Raw genomic sequence first — 23,761 nt, 5'->3', positions numbered from 1 at the left:
AACAGAGGTGTAGGCCAGAGTTACTGGGGGGCAGGGATGAGAGGATTCACCAGACAAAGAGTGGACAAGAGAACAGGCAGATCTACTGAAATACACTGCTGAGGGGAGCAGCAGGCAAGCCAAGAGAGGTCTGCTGTGCCATAAGGCTTAGCTCCTGGGCCCGGGAATCGAACTTGTGCTGCAGTGGCTGCTGATAGCTTGCTAGTGCTGAGATAACCCCTTGCACCACCAGGGAGGCCCCTCACTTTGTTTCTTAAAGATGTTTTGCTTAACCGCTCTATTCCTCTGTTCACTCTTCAGTAAATATGGATGGCAATGGAGCCTGCTTCATAGGGATTTGTAAATCTCAAATGAGCATCTGGAAGGAAAGTGCAGAACAACACCTGGCATGTAGTAAACACTGAATTTAATGCCCATTATCATTTGATGATATTAATATAGTCTGTGGCTATATGGAAAAAAAAAATCTTGGTTAGAGCCGCCTTTGTCCTATTTTGAGATCCTAATTAAAAGAATAGTAATTGATCAGTGGCCAATTAGCAAAGACCCATGTTCAGACAAAGCTGCTAAATTCTATAAATCTTTCTGTTCTGCTGTCATCTGAAGATAGTCTGGTGAAAACAAGGCAGTCATTCTTTCTTATGAAAAGTGAAAAGGCAGCTCGGTTTCCTTCATCTCTTTTCACTGGGTTCTTTTGAAACTTATTGTGAATGGAATGGTTGGGTCTCTGCCCAATAATCTCTTCTTAAAAAGTCTGCATTTTACAGGAACATCACAATATAGTGATGGAACAGGCATTAGTCTTGGAGTAAGATCTACCAAAAGTCAAATCCCAGTTTCAGCTTTCAATAGTTCTACAATCCACAGGCAAATTGGTCCAATTTTATGAAGTTCAGTTTTCTCATCATTAAAATATGAATAATATTTAGCTCAGAGTAGTGGTTCTCTGTTGGAGGTGATTTTGCCTCCTGGGGACATACGGCAATATCTGGAGACATTTTATTTGTTTTGACTGAGAAGTGGAGGTGTTACTGGCAGCTAATAAGGAGAGACCAGGGAAGCTGCTACCCATCCTGCAATGTACACGTCAGCCCTGTAACTAAGAATTATTCAGTTTAAATGTCAGTTGTGCCAAGATTGAGAAACCCTGCCTAAGAGTGGTATTGTTAGAATAAAATACGTGTTTTGTAGAATAAAATAAAAATTTATAAAGCACTTAGTATCACACATGACACATGCTCGGTGCTCATAGTTCACTAATGCCGTTTGCCAGGCATTGCTTACTAATGGGGTTCTCAGGTTTCCTCTGTCAGTTCCTAGTATTGTGATAAACTAATTTACATGGAGGTGTCAAGTTTATTTTTATATCCATCTTATACTATGTGTATATGCAGTTTAAAAGAAGGCCTCTACTGATTGATGAAATGGCAATCTGCTTGGCACTAGGGAAGATTGGTTCTCTTTAGCCTCTAATCACTAGGAGTTAGGAATTAAGCATTGTAATCCCTTACCTCTCTTCACTGGTTGTGAAGATTCAAGGAGATGATGCAGGTAATTTGCCTTGTCCTGTGTCTAACATCAGTATTATCACTACATAGTATGTGTGTGTGTGTGTGTGTGTGTGTGTGTCTGTCTGTCTGTCTCTTTTTTTTTTAAAGATTTATTTATTTATGCATACAAGAGCTGGGGTACAAGCCAGAGACGCGGGGCTGAGAGGATTCACCAGAGACAGAGTGGGGAACAGAACAAGCAGATCGACCGAAGTACACTGCTGAGGGGGGCAATGAGTGAGGCGGGAGAGGTCTTCTTCACCATGTGAGTTGCTCCCTGGCTGGCCATTGGATTGAATTCCCACTGCAGAGGCTGCAATTGCTTCACAGTGTGGTGCCCAACCCCTTGAGCCACCAGGGAGGCTCCTGTCTGCTCTCTCTCTGCCTCTCTTGCTCCCTCTCTCTTTCACTCTGTCTCTCTGTCTCTCTTTCCCCTATACCCCCATTAGGTATGTGATCTTATTAGAGGAATCTGCTTTCCCCAGATTGCTCTGTTCTGTGTTTATTTTTACTGTACTCAACAGTGATCCACTCTCCCCCCAGATGTTATACTGTTGAGATGTGAAACCCTCTCGGGTTGGGTTTAATTTATCTACCTTTTTCCCACATGGCTCAATATCTTTGCCCACATGGCTCCACACCTTCCCAGGTGTGTCCCTGGTGTGTTCCCAGAAAGAGCTTCACACCTAGAGTTGGTTCTCATACTTCCTGTTTGACTCCTTTCTCTCTCCTTATTGTAAAACAGGGGGTACAAAAGTAGCCCCTAAGTTCCCTTTCGGGTCACATACTCTGTGATTCTGTCTGGGTCTGCCCACCTGAGGTTCTGTACCATCATTCTCTTTGACCTCATGGCTGTGCTTCTCACCACCCAAAGCTTTCCGATTCACTCTGACTCCCTTCAAGGTAGTTTATGACAAAGCAGTGTATAGCACTTACTTATCTGTGATTTTCATAAAATTCACAGGATTCTCTAGCCCTGAATTACTTCTTTGGGATAATTTGGCTTTTTCAAAAACAAGGAGGATGAACAGTTTAGGTTTGCATTTGCCCCCAAAACCCCATAGATACTTGTGTTTTGATTTTCCCTTCTTGGAGAAGGTATCACATATTGGTTGGTTGTTGAATATTCATTAGCAGTATTAGCAAATATTATCTTAATTAACTGACAAAGGGCTTTTATCTTATGCTAATTAAGTGCATCAAACACTACATGGCAGCCTCCATAGAACTGAAGTATGACAGAGGGATGTGACTTACTCCACAGCTCAACAGGACCATCAGTGACATTTCCTTTAGTCATTTTCAGCTCTTTCCCATGGACGGGTGGAAAAGGAAATGAAATTTCTTATGTATGCATAAGGATGAAAGATCTATGAAAACCTGAATTTTTTAAAGTTGTCCAGTTGATAACTTAAAAGTTATTGAAAGGCTGGAATCAATACAACTGTCATGTCTTGAAGTTAACACTATCTGTTAAGGCCTATTCATACTAGCAGGAAATTTACATGACACATTGAACATTGAATAATGTGTCCACTAAAAAAGAGCAGAGGCTTTGTGTTAAAAGAGGTCTCTATTTGAAATCATAATTTGGCACTTGGCAACTTTGTGACTTTGGATCAGATAATTAACCACTCTAGTCATTACATGTACATTTCCTTCTAGGAGACAAGACAGTAGACTATTGATTAAGAAGAGTTGTCAAGGGACTTGTTTGTGACACTTGTTCACCCACATTTACAAAGGTGGGTGAATAAAGATGAAAAAATAAGTGGCCAGGATGGAAAGGACCAAATAGGAAAAGGGATCAGGCTGGAACTTCCCTATGAATAGATAAATAAGGAATAGTGACTGCTAGAGCAGGAGTAATCAAGTATGATCTTAGGTGAAAAATGCTGAGACTAAGAGGAAGAAATGCGATCAGGAGTCAGAAGGCAGAAAGCAAAAAAAAAAAAAAAAAAAAGAAGCAAAAAAGATCTAGCAAGTGAAATAAATGTAAGATCAAGAGACACTTGAAGAGAGGAAGGCAGTGAACCAAGAAGTCAAAATTTAGGATTTCTTGCCTTTTACAAGCCATTGCTTTATGTAGTCATAAGCTCCATAGGTGAAAAACCTGAACTAGAAGAGCATGGCTGAGCATAACCAATTGGAAGATTACGTGAATAGAGCCCATGGGCCGAAAGGTTATTGAAGTTAATATTTATTCTTATAAGTTCTGTAATGCTTTAAGGGATTATCTGATATTAATAATTTTAATCCATCATCAACACACACACACACACACACACACACACACACCCCAATACTGTGTTTAAATTCTGCTCAGGCCTATGAATTTTGCCATCATCCCTGTCAGTCAGCATGTTTTTGTCACATACATATTAAATGTCAAATGATAAACCTAAATATTTTCCATTCTAATGAGCTTTACATTAGTTTTTTCAGTTTTTTTTTTTGGGGGGGGGAAGATTTACTATCTCTCACACATACTCTAAATCAAAAATTCCTTTTTTTCCCAGGTTTTATTGATTTGCCACTAATTTATGCAATTTTATGATTTTAGGAGTATAAATTCACACCTCCATGTATGTATATGCCTTATTCAGTCTTCAACTCTCCAGTCTACAACCTTATCACACCCTCCCTTTAGCCCCTCCCTCCCCATCCTCTCTGGTAATCAGTATTTTTCACATAGAGTCTAAGAATTATTCTTGTTTTGCCAGTTTTTGTTTTTGGTTATTTCTATTCTACACTAGAATGAGACCATTGGTGACTATCTTTTGCCTTCTAATTTTTGCTCATGTAGTATAATCACTTCAAGATCCATCCATTTTTGTTCCAAAAGGCACTATTTCATCTTTTTTTATTTTTTTTTTGTGGGACCCTTGCCGGTGGCCGGGGAACTAACTGGCGCTGCAGAGGCTGCGGGCAGCCTCGCAGCCCAGCGCTCAACTGCTGCACCACTAGGGGAGGCCCTCATCTTTTTTAATAGTTGGGTAGTATTCCATTGAGTATGTATTCCACAACTTTTTTCCAGTCATCTGTTGATGGGCACTTAGGTTTGGTTCCATGACTTGGCTATTGTGAATAATACTGCTATGAACATAAGGGTACATAAACCTCTTCATATTAGTCTTTTCATGTTCTTTGGGTAAATACCTAGCAGTGGTTTTGCTATCACCAATTTTTCCCTCTCACTCATTTATCATGTGGTTGTATCCTAAGCATCTGCTATGTACTCTGCAACCCTGGACTGTTTATGCACTGAAGTTGTGCCTTCGAGTTCAGGAGGGAACAAGCACAGACATTACAGTCTAGTGTGGAGTACAAACATTGAATAGCTGCTAAACAAATCCAAATTTACACATTGTGGTGTGGTGAAAGAAATGGCTGGAGGTTCAAATTGGTTTCAATTGGGTTGGAAATAGGTAGGTAAGGCTGCTTTGAGAAAGTGATGTTTTAGTTGAGTGCTTTAGGATTAAATGAGATAAACAGGTGAAAATGAGAATAAATGTTGCTGGCAGAGGAAAGAAGAAATGTCTAGCCCAAAGGTATAAAAATGTTGCAGCAGAAAGGAAGGAACTGAACTGAATGACTGTTTTCTTTTACTTCAGCTTCCTAACTGCACTGGAGGAAATATTCCAGCAGGTCAAGCAAGAGCTGCATCTTTCTTTTCTTTTGCATCCAAAATCACCCCTGTATTCTCTGCTATGTGGTCCTTGGATTCAGATTTAACTCATCACATTTTTCCATTGGGCCTGTATGCTTTGTTAGGTTTTGTCCATAAGGGGTGCTAGAGAAAGATTATCAGCCCAGCTTTCATTTACCCCAGAAGCAGCTCGTCTGGTCCCAGTGTCTGCAGCCCCTCCTTTTTTCCGTGTAATCTTCAGAGCCAGGCTCCTTCAGAGATACCAGGACCAACAAGCAGCATTTCTTCACATGACTGGGTCCCAGCCCCACAGAAGGCCTCTCTCAACCTTCCTATTAGCCTTCCTCTCAACCTGTTAATTCCACTCTCTAATTTGTTTCCCCTGCCCTAAGGGTGGTAGCTGTTTCCTATGGTCACTGTCTTTATCTCTGCATTGTCACCTTTTTGTATTTTCACCTCTCTTATATCTGTTTAACCAATTCCTGATATTAGATTCTCCCTGTTAAGGTTACAGGTTGACTCTCTGTTTTCCTGACTGACCTGTACTGATGACTGAGTGTTTTAACTGTCCACACTCGCCTAAAGTAGCCTCCTCTTAATAAGGATCCTCATTCCAGACCAGATGTCCATGAATAGGAAAGGTCAAAGACAAGCAAGAAATGATTGTCATGCTTGAAGATGCATTTTTCTCCGAAGCTTGCAGTCTGTCTATTCCCAATCTCCATTATGCAATATCTTTTCCAAGGTTAGCAGAATTATAAAAACATCAATTTGACCATTATTGACTTTTCAACCAGTATACCAAGAAAGTCTTTCAGCAGCCTCAATAAATTAAATCTGGCCACCTAGCTCCCAGACTGGCAGGCTCCTACATCATTGACAGAGAAGACAGGGGAAAGCAGTTTTCCCAGCTGTTGCTGTAAATGATGTGCATTGTGTTCACAACCATTAGCAGGTGGAGAATTTGAAGTGTGGGTAGATTGCAGAGCTGCCTCTTTTAAAAATGCATAAGCACTTTGTGAGTTTGCTAAGTCATGTTTCACTCAGCTCAGTTTGAATTTTTCATAGGAAAGAAATAGCAGGTCCTCTTTCGTGTTTTCTTCCATCTTTATCAGTAAAGACTTCCACAGTTAGGGACACTGTGAAAAGGGGCCAAGTCTAATCACATGGTTTTCTTGAATGATCCTCAGTTTTCCCAAGTTGTGAATTGTTGGATGATTTGAGCTTTAAGAACTTAGAACAAATGAGTTTTCTGCCCCTCCACATTTAATCAATCTAAAAATTCCTCCGTTCTTGTTTTATTTGCTGTGTCCTTAAGTAAATCTTTATCTTGTGACACTCATCCATGTAAAATTCTAAGCAATGAGTTATCAATGAACATTCTCCCAAAGCTATCCCCTGTGCACATACCATGTGTCAGCATTGTACATTGTTGTGGTTATTTTGCACCCCCTCATCAAAGTCAGACATATATAAATGCTCGATATACACTTTCCTGATGAATCCAGTTTTGGTGTTAGGTCCTTCCTAACATGATGCTCCAGTCAGAACTAAGAATTGGTTGCATGTGTATTGATGGAAATTAATAATCATATCCAACAAGCTTATGGTTTGTTTAATTTATATGGATCAGATGGGAGACTCAATGGCTATCACAAACTATATAACACCTTTACATTAACTATGTTATATAATTTTTCTACATTTGAATTTTTCTGTGATGAATATGCTATTATTAACCTTGTCCTCAGCAGAGGACACTGAGATCCAGAGAGGTAAAATAATATATTCAAACTCGGGCTTCCCTGGTGGTGTAGGGGCTAACTCTCAGCACTATCACACTATCGCCACTGCAGCCTGAGTTCAATCCCTGCCAGGGGGCTAACCCACATGGCACAGCAGACCTCTCCTGTCTTACCTGCTGCTCCCCTTAGCAGCATATTTCAGTAGATCTGCCTGTTCTGCTCCCCACTCTCTCTCTGTCTCTGTCCCCACCCCCCCACTTCTGGCCTATACTCCAGTTCTTCTCATAAATAAATAAATAAGTCTTTAAAAATAATAATGTATTCAAACTCACCAATTATGGGGCCTGGTTCTTTTTTTTTTTTTTTAAAAAGATTTATTTATTTTTACACAAGAACCGGGGTCCAGGCCGGATGCGCAGGAGGGTAAGAGAATTCACCAGAGACAGAGCGGGCACCAGAACAGGCAGACTGATGAAATACACTGCTGAGGGGAGCAGCAGGCGTGACAGGAGAGGTCTGCTGCACCATGTGGGATTCTTGCCAGCTGGACCAGATCGAAACCACGCTGCAGAGGCTGAGGACAGCTTCACAGTGTGGCACTCAACTGCCTGCACCACCAGGGAGGCCCTATAGGGCTTGGTTCTTAATTCTGAAATCTGTCTTCTATGTTGTCAACTTGGTACAATTCAACATAAGTGTTTGGCTCTTTCAACCATTCATTCATTCATCAAACCACTATTATGTTAAGAATAACATAATATCCAACAAATTCAATATTGTTTGTTTTTAAAATAAGGTGGAGTTATTAGGTTTTTCACCAGCAAATGATTAATAAACCCTAAAAGGCAGCAAATTGGTTTTGCTTTTTTAATATCAAAAAATCAGGTGCTTTGGGGAGTGAATTATTTTTCTCCCCACATTTTGGCTAATCAATTTTAACCTATTTTCTCCTCACTAGCGAGGAATTATTCCAGTTTTAAAACCTCAGCAAACTGGAGCAAAAGTATGTTGCAATTTTAAGTGTCAAGGTGTTTATGAGATCATTATTTGCTATATAGGGGGATTCCAGAATACTTGAATTACAGGGTTTAACAGGTCCTTGCATACTTTTCAGGAGACTTGAGCACATATCAGTATGATGGCAAGGACAAAAGGGTTCTTGCACCCACATGCATTTGTGTTCTGTTTTACAACCTCTGCTGTGGTCCAGGTCTTAGGAAGGGAATAGTCAGACAGACAGTGATTCCAAAAGACAACCACAGATAGTTATCTTCTCACATTTCATTTATTTTTCAAATTTCAAAAAGAGACTTCACACAGTACCTCCAGCTGGACTATATTAATTCCATCTTTTTCCTTGCTTTCAACATAACATATAGACTTCGGAAGCCATCTTATAAATTATCTTGCCCGAATGGTAAAACTTTTAAATGTTCTCATAAAATATTGAAACATGGTAGTATAACAGACTCCACTAAAATTAAGTTGTTCAATTTCCCTTTAATAGTGATAGTGCTTAGGGCCTCCCTGGTGGCGCAAGGGTTAGCACACAACCTATGACTCAATCTGCAGGCACTACAGCACAAGTTCGATTCCGGTCAGCCAGGAAGCAACCCACATGGCGCAGCAGACCTCTCCTGACTCGCCCACTGCTCCCTTCAGCAGTGTGTTTCAGTCAATCTACCTGCTCTGTTCCCCACTGTGTCTCTGGTGAATCCTCTCACCTCCCACACCTCTGGCCTGTGCCCCAGCTCTTGTATGCATAAATAAATAAGTCTTTAAAAAAATAGTGATAGTGCTTAGAGTAAGTGGAAAGTAATACTTCTCGTTGTCTAGAAGTTGGTGGATCCCAGTTGATGTTTAAATCCATGATCCTTCCCAGCAGTTTAGGGAGGAAAGAGTGGGATCCATACCAGGTTCTTGGCTATAACCAAATTGGACAATTATGGTTGAAAAACCAAAATTGGACAATTTTTCTACGTGAATACATAGGACTCCCTCACATGATGGTGGCTGTGTTGTCAAACTAGCCTTTAGAAAAACCTCAGGTTTCCCTCCGGAGTCCACTGAGTGGAATACATTTATGTGGAGAAGATTATTCGTGGGCAGAAAAGGACAGGGTTTGCGTTTCTGCTGATTCAGCAGAGTTTATGGTCAAAATAATTCATCTTCTAGTTTTAAGGCAGTAGGCAGACATAGCTCTGCATATACGCCTTCTTCACCTTTTTCATTCCTCTCTTAGTCTTCTTTCTTTTTTTTTTTTGTAAGATAAAGGTCAGCATCTAAATTTTTCTAAAAAAGGATCAAACTAGATTCCAATTCACTGGAGCCATGGCTCCATCAAGCCATGTTAGAATAGGGATGGTCAGGTTTGGAGAGGCAGAGGTAGTGACTCTTCTGCCTTCTGAAGAAGTAAACAATCCCCTCAGAATCTGTGCTGGCAGACAGAGTCACTTCCTATGGCTGGCATTTTCCAGTCACCAGCTGGTACATATTGAACAGTTTTCTCTGTTACATGGAGGGTTATTTATCTGTAATAGTTTGGGGTAACTAGAACACTACTGCCACTGCAATTCCTTTTGGCTAATTTATTGTTGCATTTAATGTCATGGATAGATTAATACAGTCATTACTCAGTTGCATTTTAAATAGTTTGAACTAGCAAGTTATGTTGAGAGATACTTTTGGAGTTGTTACTTACAGGGAGTCTTCTTTTTACTTCCTCTGAAAAAATTTTAACTTGCTATAAATGTTTACATCATTGCATCATGTAAAAAAATGGTACTGTACAAAAAGACAAGACAAAACTTTCTTAATAACTTCAATGGTAGGTTTCCTCTACTTTAATGATGTTGGAAATGCAAATAAAATGGAATCTTATTACAATGTGACCCATTATTTGAGAATATGATACTACAATTCAAAATGGGTCTCCTTTATAATATATAAAGATACTACATTAACCTTGTGCTCAAAATTAGCAACATAAAGGGGGTTCCTTTCCCTTTAATTTTTATGGCTTAAGTGCAATAAATTATATGAGGTTTATAACATATGATCTGTACATATGATTTGTAAGTAATATCAAGTTCAAGTTCATGACTCCAAGAAGACTCTGGCTGTTTAGAACGCGGAAGGCTGGGAGCAATGACTTACATTGAGGAAGTTGGTTTGTGCTGTGACTATGGATTATCTAGTTCAAAGAACCACCGACTGGGTGTCTGAAAAATGGCTCTGCCTCCAAATAGCAGAATGCAGGGCTGTGAGCTAATGCTCAGGAGAACAGGTAGAGAGAGACTCACACTGGTTAAACGTAATTTAGTGGATCACAACTTAAAAGTCCACTAGCTTCATGTGTGGCTTAATAAAACGTACTTAATAAAAATTACTTAGAATATGGGCTTTTATTGAATTTCTATACTGTGCCTGAGCTATTCGCTAGGATTACAACAATGAATACTGTATCCACCATAGGGAGTTCATGAGATAGTAGCTGTGATAGAAGCAGGGATTTTACAAATAGGCAGATTGAAAAAAATGATTAATTGCCATGTTTATGGTATTTGGGAACTCTGTATTCAAATCCCAGTTCTGACACTTACAAATCTTGCAAACTAGAGTGAGTTTCTTTAGCTCTCAAGATCTCAGTTTCCTACTATGGAAACTGGAAGTGGAGCTACTGAGTTCACTGAAATATCATGAGGACCCAGTGAGTTGATGGGTGCACAGAGCTTGCATGGAGACCGACACAAAGTTAGACCTTCCCAACTGAAAGCTGCCATTTCACTGACAGACTACTCCACTGTACCTGACCACTAGCACATGGATTACGGTGAATGTCATCCACAGTGAAATTGACCAGCACTTATTGAGTACTTTCAGTGGGTCATGTACTGCATAAAGAATTTCACTTGATATCTAATTCCTCCCCACAATCTAAAGGAGAGGGAAAAAGATTATCTTTATCACACAGATGAGGAAATTGAAGCTTTGAGAATTTAAAAAAATCTGCCAAGGTAACAAAGATAGTGAATGGTATAGCTAAGTATTTGCATCATGGTTATCTGATTCCAGGGCCCATGAGCTTAAGCATTATACTGTTTGCTCTTACATAGCATGTCATTATTAACCTCCTCCCCACAGTAAACCAGGCTTCTTGATGCTCCTTTTGCAGCCTGTCCTGTGTGCCACCCCACTTGTCCAATGTGTGCATGGGGGGAAGGTGGATGTGTGTTCAGGTGCTGTGATGCTGACTGACATTCACTCCTTATCCTGTGCGTCCCTTACAGGCGAGCCTTCCCGGTGGTCCTCCTCGCACTGTGATTGCTGCTGCAAGAACGGCAAGGGCGACAAAGAAGGGGAAAGCGGCACATCTTGCAATGACCTCTCCACCTCCAGCTGCGACAGCCAGTCTGAGGCCAGCTCTCCCCAGGAGACGGTCATCTGTGGCCCCGTGACACGCCAGACCAATATCCAGACTCTGGACCGGCCTATCAAGAAGGGCCCCGTCCAGCTGATCCAGCAGTCAGAGATGCGGCGGAAAAGTGATCTGCTCCGGACTCTGACTTCAGGCTCCAGGGAGTCGAACATGAGCAGCAAAAAAAAAGCTGTTAAGGAAAAGCTCTCAATTGAGGAAGAGCTAGAGAAGTGCATCCAGGATTTCCTCAAAATCAAAATTCCAGATCGGTTCCCTGAGAGAAAACATCCATGGCAATCTGAACTTTTACGGAAGTATCATCTATAGGGGAGGGCGGGGGGTGGGAGAAACAGCAAATTATTCGTGTCACCATTTTGAAATAAACCTTCTAAAAAAATTCACATTTGAAAAGAAAAATACAGTCCACATTTGTTAAAACATGATAGCCCATTGTTACACTACTGCCTATTTACCTGGTTCACCTTAAAATGTAAACCCACAGGGTAGATTTCTTTCCAGATGTGGAAGTATGAAAATCTTTCATTGTTGTTATCTGTTTGTTTGTTAACTTTGTCCCATGTGCTGAATATCTTACTGTATAATGAGAGCCAGCTACATAAGCATAGCTGAGTGTCCTTGGGAGTCATTTGTCCCAAAGTGTTTTTTTTTTTTTTTCCTCATTTTCTACCTCCCTTCTTTGAATAGAATATGGAAAAAAGAGATCTGGCCCAATGGCATGTTTGAATTTTTTAATTTTTCTTTTCCCTTTGTTTATAGTATAAGGGGGAAATGGCAGATTTATATGACTTTTCACTCAAACCTATAATGTGCCAGTTTATATCGACTCCGTATGCATGAGTATTTGTGCAACACAAGTGCAATGGAGTTTGTATATACACACAATGCACATGACCCCAGGGTCTGCACCTCCAAAGGCTAGTGCCCCTGCTCCAGCAGCGCCTTCTTAGAGCACTTCAGACAGATGAGTCTCTCTGCTCCTTTCTTAAAACCCTGGGAATATTTCCCAGCCTCAATTGGCAACACTTTCTAACATCAAATAACACTCATCATCAAGAAATTGTCTTTCTTAATTTAAAATGAACACTGTCTGGCTCCATTTGATTGTATTGCTCTTTCTCTGCACTAAAAGGTGAGAAGAGTAAGCCACTGTATCAAAAAAAAACAAACATTAATAGCAACAAAAATGACTACTAATTGACCCCACATCAGACTTCTCTACCCTTCTCTACCTTTTCTCAATGTTTTCAGAGTTCTTACTGCCCTTAATGCTGTGGCCTTCCTACATAACCCAGACGAAGTTCTTTGCATCCCTGTGTAGTTGTGGAACTAAGCCCACACACAGACTTGAATAAGGGTTTGGACTTTTGTTTAAGAGAGAATTTTCTTCCACACACGTCCTAATAATTTCTTGTGACAAGTTTTGTTTGCCTTTGGGATTCTGGGATTTGGCTGTGCCCATACTAGGATTGGACTGTCATATTACAACGTCACATTACAATGTCTATGAACAACCCAACTGGAGAACTGGAGCTCCACAGTTAAGGTTTTGACTTTCTCAACTATCTTTCTTGAGTATATCTTTGACCTGTATAGACACAGCCAAAAAAAACTGTTAATAGCCATCATTCATGTGACTGTGTATTCTATTAGTGTAACAATAGCTCTTTCGTAGACTTGTGGTAAATGAAGATTAAAACACCAGTTTTTACTTTCAGCATTCTTCATGCATTTCAGTGGGGACTGAAAAAATTTGTCAATTATTAATTGGTGCCAAGCACACCTAATTTTTTTATTGTGTGTGTATGTGTATATGTATCACAGGTAATAAAAGCAATGTGTGATATCTGTAGGAGGGAAATACATTGACCAATTGCTTCTTTTTGAAATCTCTCTTTGATCACACTTATTATATAAGGGATTCAGTCTTGGTTCATGTTATTAGTACCCCTTAGTATATGGTATCTTTTTCAATTTTTGTAATGTTGCCTTCACATCTGGTGATTCAACCAATGTTTTCTTGTCCTAACATTGCTAATGCAGTGTAAAAGTTTTACTTAAGTGAACGAAAAAAGTTATTTGAGGAGTTATCAAAAGAATTATAATTTTATGAATTTAAGTAATATTGTTCTATGTATTAATATTTTAACGGATCTTAAACATGGCATAGAATTATAAGGCCTACCAGTATGTCTTCATTCTTTTCAATGTTTCTTACTACCACACCAAAATACCATCTTAGTAATAGTAGGTGAACCTATAGAAAATTATAAAAGTTAAAGGCTCAAGAAATTGAATTGGTGAAAATATTCCCAAACTCACTGTGTTCAAATGATTTCTGTGGTTCTGATGGAAGTACTGTTGAGTAGTTGGGGTCTAAATAAAATGACCTAAGCCCCAACTTCCTTACATTTCAGATTTCACTATAATGGCATCATGATAGATACACACTTACAAGATCTGGAGGACTATGAGGGTAGCAATTAATCCACTACATGCCTTAAATAGGAAATTAAGCAAAGAAAACATTCAAGGCATATTTCTCTGTCTCATGACCTGACATGAATGACTTTCTGCTTGGGCACTCTTTTATAACTTTCAGGGACAAAACTGTAGGAAATTTGTTTAAAAACAATATTTTTAATCTTGGCTAATTTTAAACTGATACCCACCACAAATAGTCCAATCAGCTAAGCCAACAACGCAGTATTCATTTTTGTGGGTATTGGTATGGAGATGAACATAGACCATGTGCAGTAAAAGACTCTGAGGAGGCATTGGCTAAATGGAAATCTTCAGTTCAAGTGTAAATGGAGTTAGTATGTGAGGTCCGTGTTCCCTTCAATGTTAGAAATGAGTTCTGGAGAAGTGAGTTGTAAGATTAAATGCTTTAGCGGCCCTGGTAGTCACTGTGAATCAGGACTGTTTCCCTGAACTTAAATAGTTTTTAGAACTTTTAGTTCAATTCTGGACAGAACAATATATGTGGTTCACTTCTTGAATATTGGTTATGACAAGGGCCATAAATTGCTGATCTGAAGAAGCTAGTAGCATCAGATAGACCAAATGAATGAGGAATCACACATGGAGTGCCCCAAACTTTGGTTGCCTCTGGGAAATCTTGCAATACAAAAATCCAATGAGTTGGAGGTTGGAGGGGGTCATTCCCTATAGTTTTGTGGGTCTCCTAAAGTTAGAAACTTAAAAATTTCTCCTACCCACTGTCGAAGAGGGAGTGATCTGCACTCAGCAAGAAAAGGGGAAAAGAAGAAAATAAAACTAATAGGTTATTGTGATAGTATGCTCTCCCTCCCCCTGCTAAGAAAACTTGCACTAGATGTGACCATGAAACAAAGTAAAGTGGCTTCCATTATACACAGCAATGTTATCCTTTGTAATTGTAGCCACAGTTATCTTAGTGGAAATGCATGCACGGTGAATTAAAATAAAAGGGGAACAATGCACAAATCTTAAGTGTTCCCTTTGCTCTTTCTTCCTCTTTAGTAATGTCTACCCTTATGTGATTCATGGGGGGTGGGGAGCACATTTATTAAAAAGGGCCTGACATGGAATTTTTCACATTTTGATTGGCCTTATTTGATTGAGATGCTACTTTTTCCAAAGGCACAGATGTGTGTTGTTCATCCTGGATCTTTTCAGTTGCTCTTGCTTCTGCTTCTGCAATACTTTTGCTTCTCTCGGGTTTAGATTCTTTTCTGATTATCCTTTGCCTGTGCCAAGAAAAAGATGCTCTAGTGAGAAATAAAAGGCATATCTGGTGTTTTGCAAAATTACTTGACACCAGCTCCCAAAATGGGAGTCAGACTTTGATTCTCCTACATTTTCCTTCGTGGCAATTTTAACCTTCCAACTTTGTTACCACTGTAGATTAATTCGCTACAGTTGAGTGAGTGCTAGTATTTTCTGTCATTAGATATCAGGCCATGAATTTGACTAGCTTTGGTCTTCCAGGTGTTCTTTACTAGAATTAATAATATTCTGAACTTTTAGGACAAATTCTTTGTCACCTCCATTTGACATAGAAATGTTCAATGGAAAAATGAAGAGAGTTATTTTCTTATCCCTGGTGACTCTGTGGCAGATAAATGTTTTTGCCAATTTGCATGCTGGGTTATAGGTTTAACATGGACCATTTCTCTCTTTAATGTCTTGGTATTGTTGGCATCTTGCAATCTTGATTGCCCACTGTTCCGATTTATTTATTTTCCTTTATAGTATCAAAATAACACACCAGAGAAGGAATCAGGGCAAGCATTCTGTATTCTGAGTTAAAATGGAGTTAGATGTCATTTGTACAGGACTGTACAATGATTAATATCTGCTGAGAAATTAGACCAAATGAAACCTGCTGGAATGGGGTTGATTTATATTGCCTTCATCATTTTGGTTTTAGATGAAATGGTTATTGTTCTCCACCCCTGCTGAAAGAAAAGAGTCTTAAACTTTAATAATCACAGGGTTTGGATACAACCACGGAGCTCATTTGTTTGAAATACCTTCTTTTTGTCATTTTGCCATATATATTGGCACAGAGATTCTTTTTCAGTGACCTCCATTGCAAATGTTTTAGCCAAGTCCAAATGCTTAGCATTCACAAGTCATTTGTAGACCTTGTAGATGCAGAACCCTTTATCCTAACCGCAAAGATACTGATTCAGAAATTAATTTAGGGTCAAGGAATCTGTATTTGGGACTAGTATCATTAATAATTTTGATGGGCAAGCCTGTAGACCTTACATTGAGAAACAGCTCTTTAAGAATAATGCAGATGTCAACATTTCTTCACTTCCTTGTGGTACTTCTTCACTTCCTCTTACTTTCACTCTACTACAAATAAGTTAAAGTATACAGTATTCATTATCTTAAGAGGAAATCCCAAAAGAACAGCATCCCAGGACTAGGGCACAGAACTCCATGATTCTTTTGCCCGTTTATCTGCCTATGAGCCATAACTTCCTCTCAACTTTGTGTGTGTTGGTGCTTTTTTTGTTTTGTTTTGGCCAAAAAAAGTCTGCATCCATATAGTTACATTCTTGGGTTGATGGGAGCACATTTCTGAGTGAGCTGTATCCTAATGATACCCAACAGAGGGTAAAAATAACCTTTCCAAGGTCATTTTCCGACCCCTTTGCAGTTGTAGTCTGAGAAACTTGAAAGTGACCCGTAACTCAGTGTTGTGATTGATCCCAAAGGTGGTTCCATTAACAGCACTTACAAATACCACTAAAATGGATGTGGGATCATTAGTAAATTTAGTTGTATTTCATCAACAAAATCCTGAGTTATTAAACTACTAATTTTGTCCAATTTGACTCAAACAGGATTAAAGCTCTCAGTAGCTAAAGATTCTGAATCCTAACATTAAGTAAAAACTTCAAGCAAAATCCATGAGGAGAAAACACAAAAGAAAGTGAATTCAAAATAATGGTTATATTTCATATGCAAGTACATAAAGTTATGTAAATTTCTGCTCACTCTGGCCAGGGGAGGTAGCCATTTTGTGATTTTTTAGATAAATAAAATTTGGGAGGCTTTCAGTGATTCAGTTAGTACTATGCTATAGCAGAATACCTGGAAAAACATAAAATTCTCACATGTCCCCCTAAATAGAGAATGAGTGGCATAAATTCATGCTTCTCAAGCTCGTTGGTGAATATTTAAGACTACTGCTAAATGTAAGTGAAGAATGATTGATGAAACTAATGAACTGGTAATTATTTGATCAAGATTTTATTTGGAGTTAAGGTTGACTCTGTTTTCCTCTTTTACTTCCCAAATGGGATTCTTTTACTGTCCCAGCTTCCTAACCTTTAAAAATTGTTCCTCTTCTTTATGAAAAAATGTTGTTGCTCATTGGATAGAAAATCGTTAGTTTCTAGACTGTCATCTCTGCTTTATTTAGGGAATTTGATTTGAAAAGTCTAAAAAAATCTGTCTTGGCCCAGCAACTACCAAGGGGCTTGTGTCAGGGATGGGGAGGGAGGTGATTTTTCTGTTAACCAGACTCCTAAAAGCACTTTTATGACACATGGGGATTTATTAAGTCTCCTCTTTCCAGTGAGCTCTTTTAGCTTGTGAGTTTATTCTTAGAATTGACCCTTCGCTTATTTACCTGAATTTGCACAATAAAAATTCAACAAACTTCCAACTCTTTCCCTGCTGATGTTGGCTCCATCCATCACAAATGAAGCAGGGTTGATGTACAACAAAGTAGTAAGGAAGCGTGGTTTTATAATTGCATCTCTCTCTCTGTCTCTCTCTCTCTGTGTGTGTGTACATGCGCAGTTTTTAGGGTGGTGTTGAGTTAGTGGCTAATGTTCCATAGTAATGCTATTTGAGTGTACAGAAAAAGACTTTGCTCACACAGTTTAGCAACTTTTAGTTCAGTACAATAGTTTGTGTTTTACAAGACAAACTTGTAAAGTTTGTGTCAGTTTTTGAGAGTGTTGAATAATAATAAGATGTTCCATAAAAAATGTCCTGATATGAAATTCAAGCATTACAATTTCTGTGTAAAAATCAAACTCATTTTCAGTTAATAGTGGCAATCTACTCAAAAAAAGCGGGAGAGGGGAGAAGAAAGGAGGGAAAAGAGAGAGAATGCCTTGAAAGATAGAATATACAAAGTTTACACTGATTTAAGTTAGTAGTTACTCTGAATTGCAGCCAGTGGTCAGTGGTTTTGTCCTTGAATGTGAGAGACCAAAACAATTTCAGGAAAGACTATTGTCTGACCCGTGTGGATTATGTACATTTTAGATAGTGACTGATTCAAGAAGGGTTTTGCCTCGTAGGGGACTTTGGGTGATGCCTGTTGATATTTTTGATTGTCATGACTTGAGAGGTGCTACTGGCATCTATGGCTGTATCATTCCACAAGGCACAGGATGGCCCCCCACAAAAAAAGAATTACCCAGCCCATAATGTCAGTAGCACTGAGACTGAGAAACCCTTAGTTAATAGTGGCTCAATTTTTCCAAGGCATTCTTACCATTAGAAAGACTTCTAGAGCAAGAGATAGGCTAAAATAATAGTATTACTACCTTACATCTGCATAGGGTTTATTTGGAATTATATCTTTGAATAGTCATAAACAGTGAGATTTAGAGAGAGAAAAACATCGTTTTTCCTGATTTGTAATGGTAGTGGATAGACCTGTGGTCTGGTCCCTGCCTTCTATTTCAGTCTCTTTCTGCCTCAGAAAAATACTTCAGTAAATTCATCAAGCTTCTAACAGCTAGATGTGTTTGCTGCAAAGTACTCGGGGAACATTTTAAGTTCATATGACCCTATTAGGATGTTTTTCAAGGTGATCAATAATAGACCAGGTGCTTTCAGAAATAAGACAAACTTACAAGCCAGTGATTTAATCACATTTAACTGCTCATTGTGCACTTTGTTTCTTTGGGTTAAATATCCCCTTGGTAAAAATGATACTTAGATCTTGGAAAATAGGATTTTCAGACACACTGGTGAACCCCCATGCCTTATTTCAAAGATTTGACATGTCTAAGCATGGTCTCTGATTATTGAGCCTTATTGTCGAATGTGCATATACTGACTTTGTAAGGACATAGAATATATTTGTATCTAAATAATTTGACATTTTTCTTTATCATCCCAATAGCCCATTGATGGAATAAAGGTCCTATCATTCTATCCCCATTTTATACAAGGGAAACTGAGGGCCACTCATTTTAAGTAATTCATTTAGTCACTTTTTTCATGCACTTATTAAACAGGTATTTGTGGAGTATATAACATGTACTCAAGACTCACTGTGATGAGTCTTATAATCTACAAGGGAAAGAAACTTGGAATGTAGTACTTGATTTCAGATCACCCAAACTCTACAGTAATGTTATTTCCATATGTAGATCTGGTCCATAGTTTAAATCTATGGCTTAAATATTAAAATATATATATATATTTAAGATTTATTTATTTATGCAAGAACTGGGGTACAGGCCAGAGGTGCGGGAGGGTGAGAGAATTCATCAGAGACAGAGCGGGGAGCAGAACAGACAGATGGACTGAAAACACTGCTGAGGGGAGCAGCAGGTGAGGCAGGAGAGGTCTGCTGTGCCATGTGAGTATCTCCCTGGATGGCCAGGAATCAAACCCACGCTGCAGAGGCTGTGGGCAGCTTCACAGTACTGCGCTCAACCCGCTGCACCACTGGGGAGTCCCTTAAATATTATAATGTATATTAAGGACTTACTATGTGCCAGGAACTCTACTAAGTACTTTAGATGCCTTATCTCATTTAATCGTATAAGAATCCAATGAGGTAGGATCTGTTAATAGACTCTTTTTACAGATGATGAAAACCAGGCTTAGGAAGGAAAAGCAGCACTTAGGTCGACTGTGGCAGATTTTCATCTGGGTTTATTAAACTCCAAAGGCTGAGGACATAGCCACCTCATTAATCTCTTTTGTCTGTTCTCTGGATTTAGCCTGTTTCTGATTTCTTCTATCCTGAGCAAAAGGTAGCCAGGATTCCAGCTTGACATCCTTCCTGAAATCATTAGCTATTTTAAATTGCAAATACCATTCAGCTTGTGTCTCCTTAGGAAACAAAAGAAAGGCATACTTGGAGGGGCAGTTCTGCCCAGCACAGCTGGGCTTTGTGGCACAGCCTTATCAAGGGGCAATAACATGGTAGAACAACTATCTGGTGAGTTGTGATAGCCTGTGAAACTCAAAGTGGTAAGAGAATGTCCTTGTCATTTGCTTGTCCTTGTCAGGACCATGACATCTGCAACTGATGGCTCTGCTGTTAACATGTTACAGGACAAATTTTAAGAGAAGAAGGGGTGTGTGTGTGTGTGTGTGTGTGTGTGTGTACATGCAGGTATCTGCTATTTTCATCTTTTAACTTTTTAAATAATGTTTTTGTTCAAGACAGTTCAGAAATACAAGTATGATAGATTGCTCCCAGTATCATATTATTACTATTCTAAGTTGGAAAAGAGGCAGCTACAGAAAAGAAATTGCACTGAAGTGTGTGTGTATAAGTTGTATGTGTATTTATGTACAAAATTTTGTGTATATATGTATATATGTGTGTACATTTATCTAAATGTATATATATATCTATATCTATACATATATATACACACATAAATCTTATAGTTTGAAACTTGAATTTTGAGTTTGAGAGACTTCCTATTATTCCTAATATTATTATTTGGTTTCTTAGTCCAATATATTTCTGATTTGTAAATTTATTTTCCACTATGAATGTATGTATTTATTTATGGTACAGATAATACTCTATGTTCAACATCTGTGGACACAAAACCAAAAAAAAAAAGTGCATTTAAGGAAAGCCACACTTGTGAAAATTGGCCCTCTTATTCAAACCATTTATTTGAATTTCAAATTATGTGTTTTCAAACTTGTTCATTAAAAAAATGACCAAATGGACATGGTGATGTTTAGGAAGGAAAGAATAAGAAAATGTAGGTCTGTGGTAGCACCGATCCAACAGTTAACACGTTAATTAATGGTAGTACTTCACCTATCTATCAGTTAATTTACTATCCTTATTGATTTTCATCATTCATGGGGGTTTGTGTGCTCCTACACAAATTATAGATGATGCTAATTATTTATTTAATTATTTTAAAGCTGTGGTAAATAATCTATAATATGCTTATTGTAAATATATATTAAAGCTCAAGGGCACATTGTTATAATAACCAAACACTTTTTAGACCTCTGCAAATAACCCATTAAGCCTGTTAATAAAAATACCAAAATAGTTGTTCAAATAAGAAGCAATATAAAGTCAAACAAAAGAGAATATTACTTATCTGCTTTAGCATACTGTAGACATAATGACCAAATACTAAAATTTGGGCATTTTTAAGGGTACAATTTTTTTTTTTTTCATTCAAAGCCATGTGCTTTGTATATTTTGGAGAATGTGACATATTTTAAGTCAACCTATGCAAACAGAACTTCCCTGGAGCTCCCTGGGATCAGTTTGTATGCACACAAGCACATACTTTCAGAAACCCAGCCTGGCTCCTTGCCCTAGCTCAGCTGATAGTCTACACATAGATTCCTCCTCCCAGGGTCCTGCCAGGTTGGCTCATGCAATGAAAAGCTTTCACAAACTAATTGATTTAAATGATTATGGTCATATGTTTTTTCCATAGGCTCACTGCAGATGTGGTCTTAGAACATATGCAAAAAAATCAATTTTGTGGCCATTAAATTTTTTAATTGGGTTTAAGGAGATGTTAAGGAATAGTTTTTACAAAAACTTTGGACCGGGGGAGGAGGTCATTCTGGTTTCATGCTCCCCTATCAATTTTTCCACTGATTTATTTTTTAATTTCAAAACAGAAAGTTGAAACAGGAGAGTTTTGCTGGAAACATGCTTAATGTATTTTTTGTAACCATGGGAGGGTGGGGAAGGGACATTCCAAATTCTGGTCTAAAGAAGTGGATTCATGAATTACTGGAATGGTATCCTTCCTGATACACACAGGACAAATTTCAGAGAGTCCCATTGAAAGCTATTAATAAAATCTGCTGTAAATCGTCACCACTTAGATTAGTGATGGCACCCAGCTTGTTTCTCTTCCAGGACATCAGTCCCATAAAATCAAGAGTCTTTGTGTTGGTTGAAGGAAATGGACTAATGATCTCGGTTGAAATCCTGTTCTCATCTTTCAGAAACAGCAGAACTTTAGTTAGGAACTAACAAAATAATTTGTCCAAATCAAATCGACATGTTTAAATAGTATCAACATCACTCACAACTCTTATAAAGACCTGCTGATTAGATCACTGGGAGATTCCAAATATAGTTTGCTGTGGGTTAGCAAGTTCCTCTTGCATTCATAATGATTTGAATGTAATGCCACCATAGACAGAGGAGCCTGCATTTTGTTGGTCCTAACACTGAGTGGTGATCTATTAGGGACTTCCTCATGCTACTTTTCCCTGACCTCATTCAACTGTTTGATGACTTAGGTCAGTTTGTTACACACTGATGTATACCAAGTGACACCCATTGAAATTACCTCTTCTCCTTTCCAATGCAGTTTGCTTGTATATAAGTATAATGTCACATTGTTTACAGGTTCTATTTGTGTGTAATTGTGATAGTGGATTTAGCGCAAACTTTAAAGGAATCTGTTTACTGAATGGTGTTAAAATAAATGTGCTTATTACAGTATAAACATCATTAATTATGGACTCACATGAATGCATGTTTACATGTTGTCAATTCCCAGCAGCTCAGTTATTCAGCAAAAAGTCTGCGGTTTGTGAATAGCAAATATACATAAACTACTGTGACTCTAATAATTCTATAACTGTTTTTACCTTGGTATGTAACACTGTAGATTTTAGCCTGCTGTATTTCTTTCTTATCTATTTGTTTTTGTGAGAGAAACATGATTAAAGACCATACAACTAATTGCCCCAATGGAATTGCCCACCATATTGGCAATTGTTGGCCCACCCAAAAGGCATCTGCCTATTGATGGAACAATGGCCCTGAGCAGCATATAAATATATACATACATATCCATGTATGCAATATCTACATTGCTAATTACTACCATCTGTTCTCACTGCCAATGGAAACAAACTGCTATTTTCTTTGGAATCATTGATGGATATTAAAAAAGTTAATTTGCTATTAACTGCTTTCATATTATGTTTAGTTTATATAGTATGGTAAATGATACAGGTGCAGTATCAGTATTGTAAAATTGTGTGGTGAAAACTACAAAAGTAATTATGTGGATATATTTTAAAAGGCAGATCAGAAACTATATTTCAGATTCTTGTGTGAATATAATTACAGAAATAGGTAACTATTTTTATGTGTTTCCATAAATGACTCCATTTCATATACATTGTAATTTAGCACCAACCATAATAAATCATTTGGTAACATCTAGTTGTTATATATATATATATATATATATCTATTTTCAGTATACATACAAGACTGATGACTCAACATTATTTCATGCTAACTCAAGAATTTTAGATGGAAGGTAATTATCATTGCAATTAACAAATTTCTGGTTTTTGTGGCAGTTTGTTGGATTGGGGAACAAACAAAAAAGAAGGATACTTTATAACTTGGTTATTTTAAGTTCTTAGACTGCAATGAATGAAGGCCTTACCTCTGCTTCTTCTTAATTATGTAGTTTTATAGTATTTATCAAGCCTCTTTAAACCTCAATCTGTAAATAGGGAATAAAAATAGTAGAAACCACATAAAATTCCTTTGAGAATTAAATTTGACTATCCAAGTAAAACAGCATAGTAACTAGTACATTATGTAAATGCTCGCTAACCCTTGTCCATTCTTATTACTATTATCCAA

At 38.2% G+C, this 23,761-nt stretch overlaps 1 protein-coding gene across 1 annotated transcript in view; it reads left to right on the top strand.

Moving 5' to 3' along the window:
* KCTD16 (potassium channel tetramerization domain containing 16) overlaps nt 1-19,271 on the top strand; it is a 259,609-nt gene extending 240,338 nt beyond the window's left edge. The window contains exon 3 of the mRNA XM_054694285.1: nt 11,234-19,271. Within this exon, the coding sequence (XP_054550260.1) occupies nt 11,234-11,688 (455 nt within the window). The 3' untranslated portion in view covers nt 11,689-19,271. The remainder of the gene's footprint in view (nt 1-11,233) is intronic.
* The last annotated feature ends 4,490 nt before the right edge of the window (nt 19,272-23,761 follow it).

This window comes from Talpa occidentalis, unplaced genomic scaffold, assembly GCF_014898055.3.
Source record: "Talpa occidentalis isolate TD23 unplaced genomic scaffold, MPIMG_talOcc4v2.1 talOcc4.13, whole genome shotgun sequence".
NCBI lineage: Eukaryota > Metazoa > Chordata > Mammalia > Eulipotyphla > Talpidae > Talpa > Talpa occidentalis.
The sequence above is the reverse complement of the archived record's forward strand: the minus strand, read 5'-3'. Positions and strand labels throughout refer to the sequence as shown.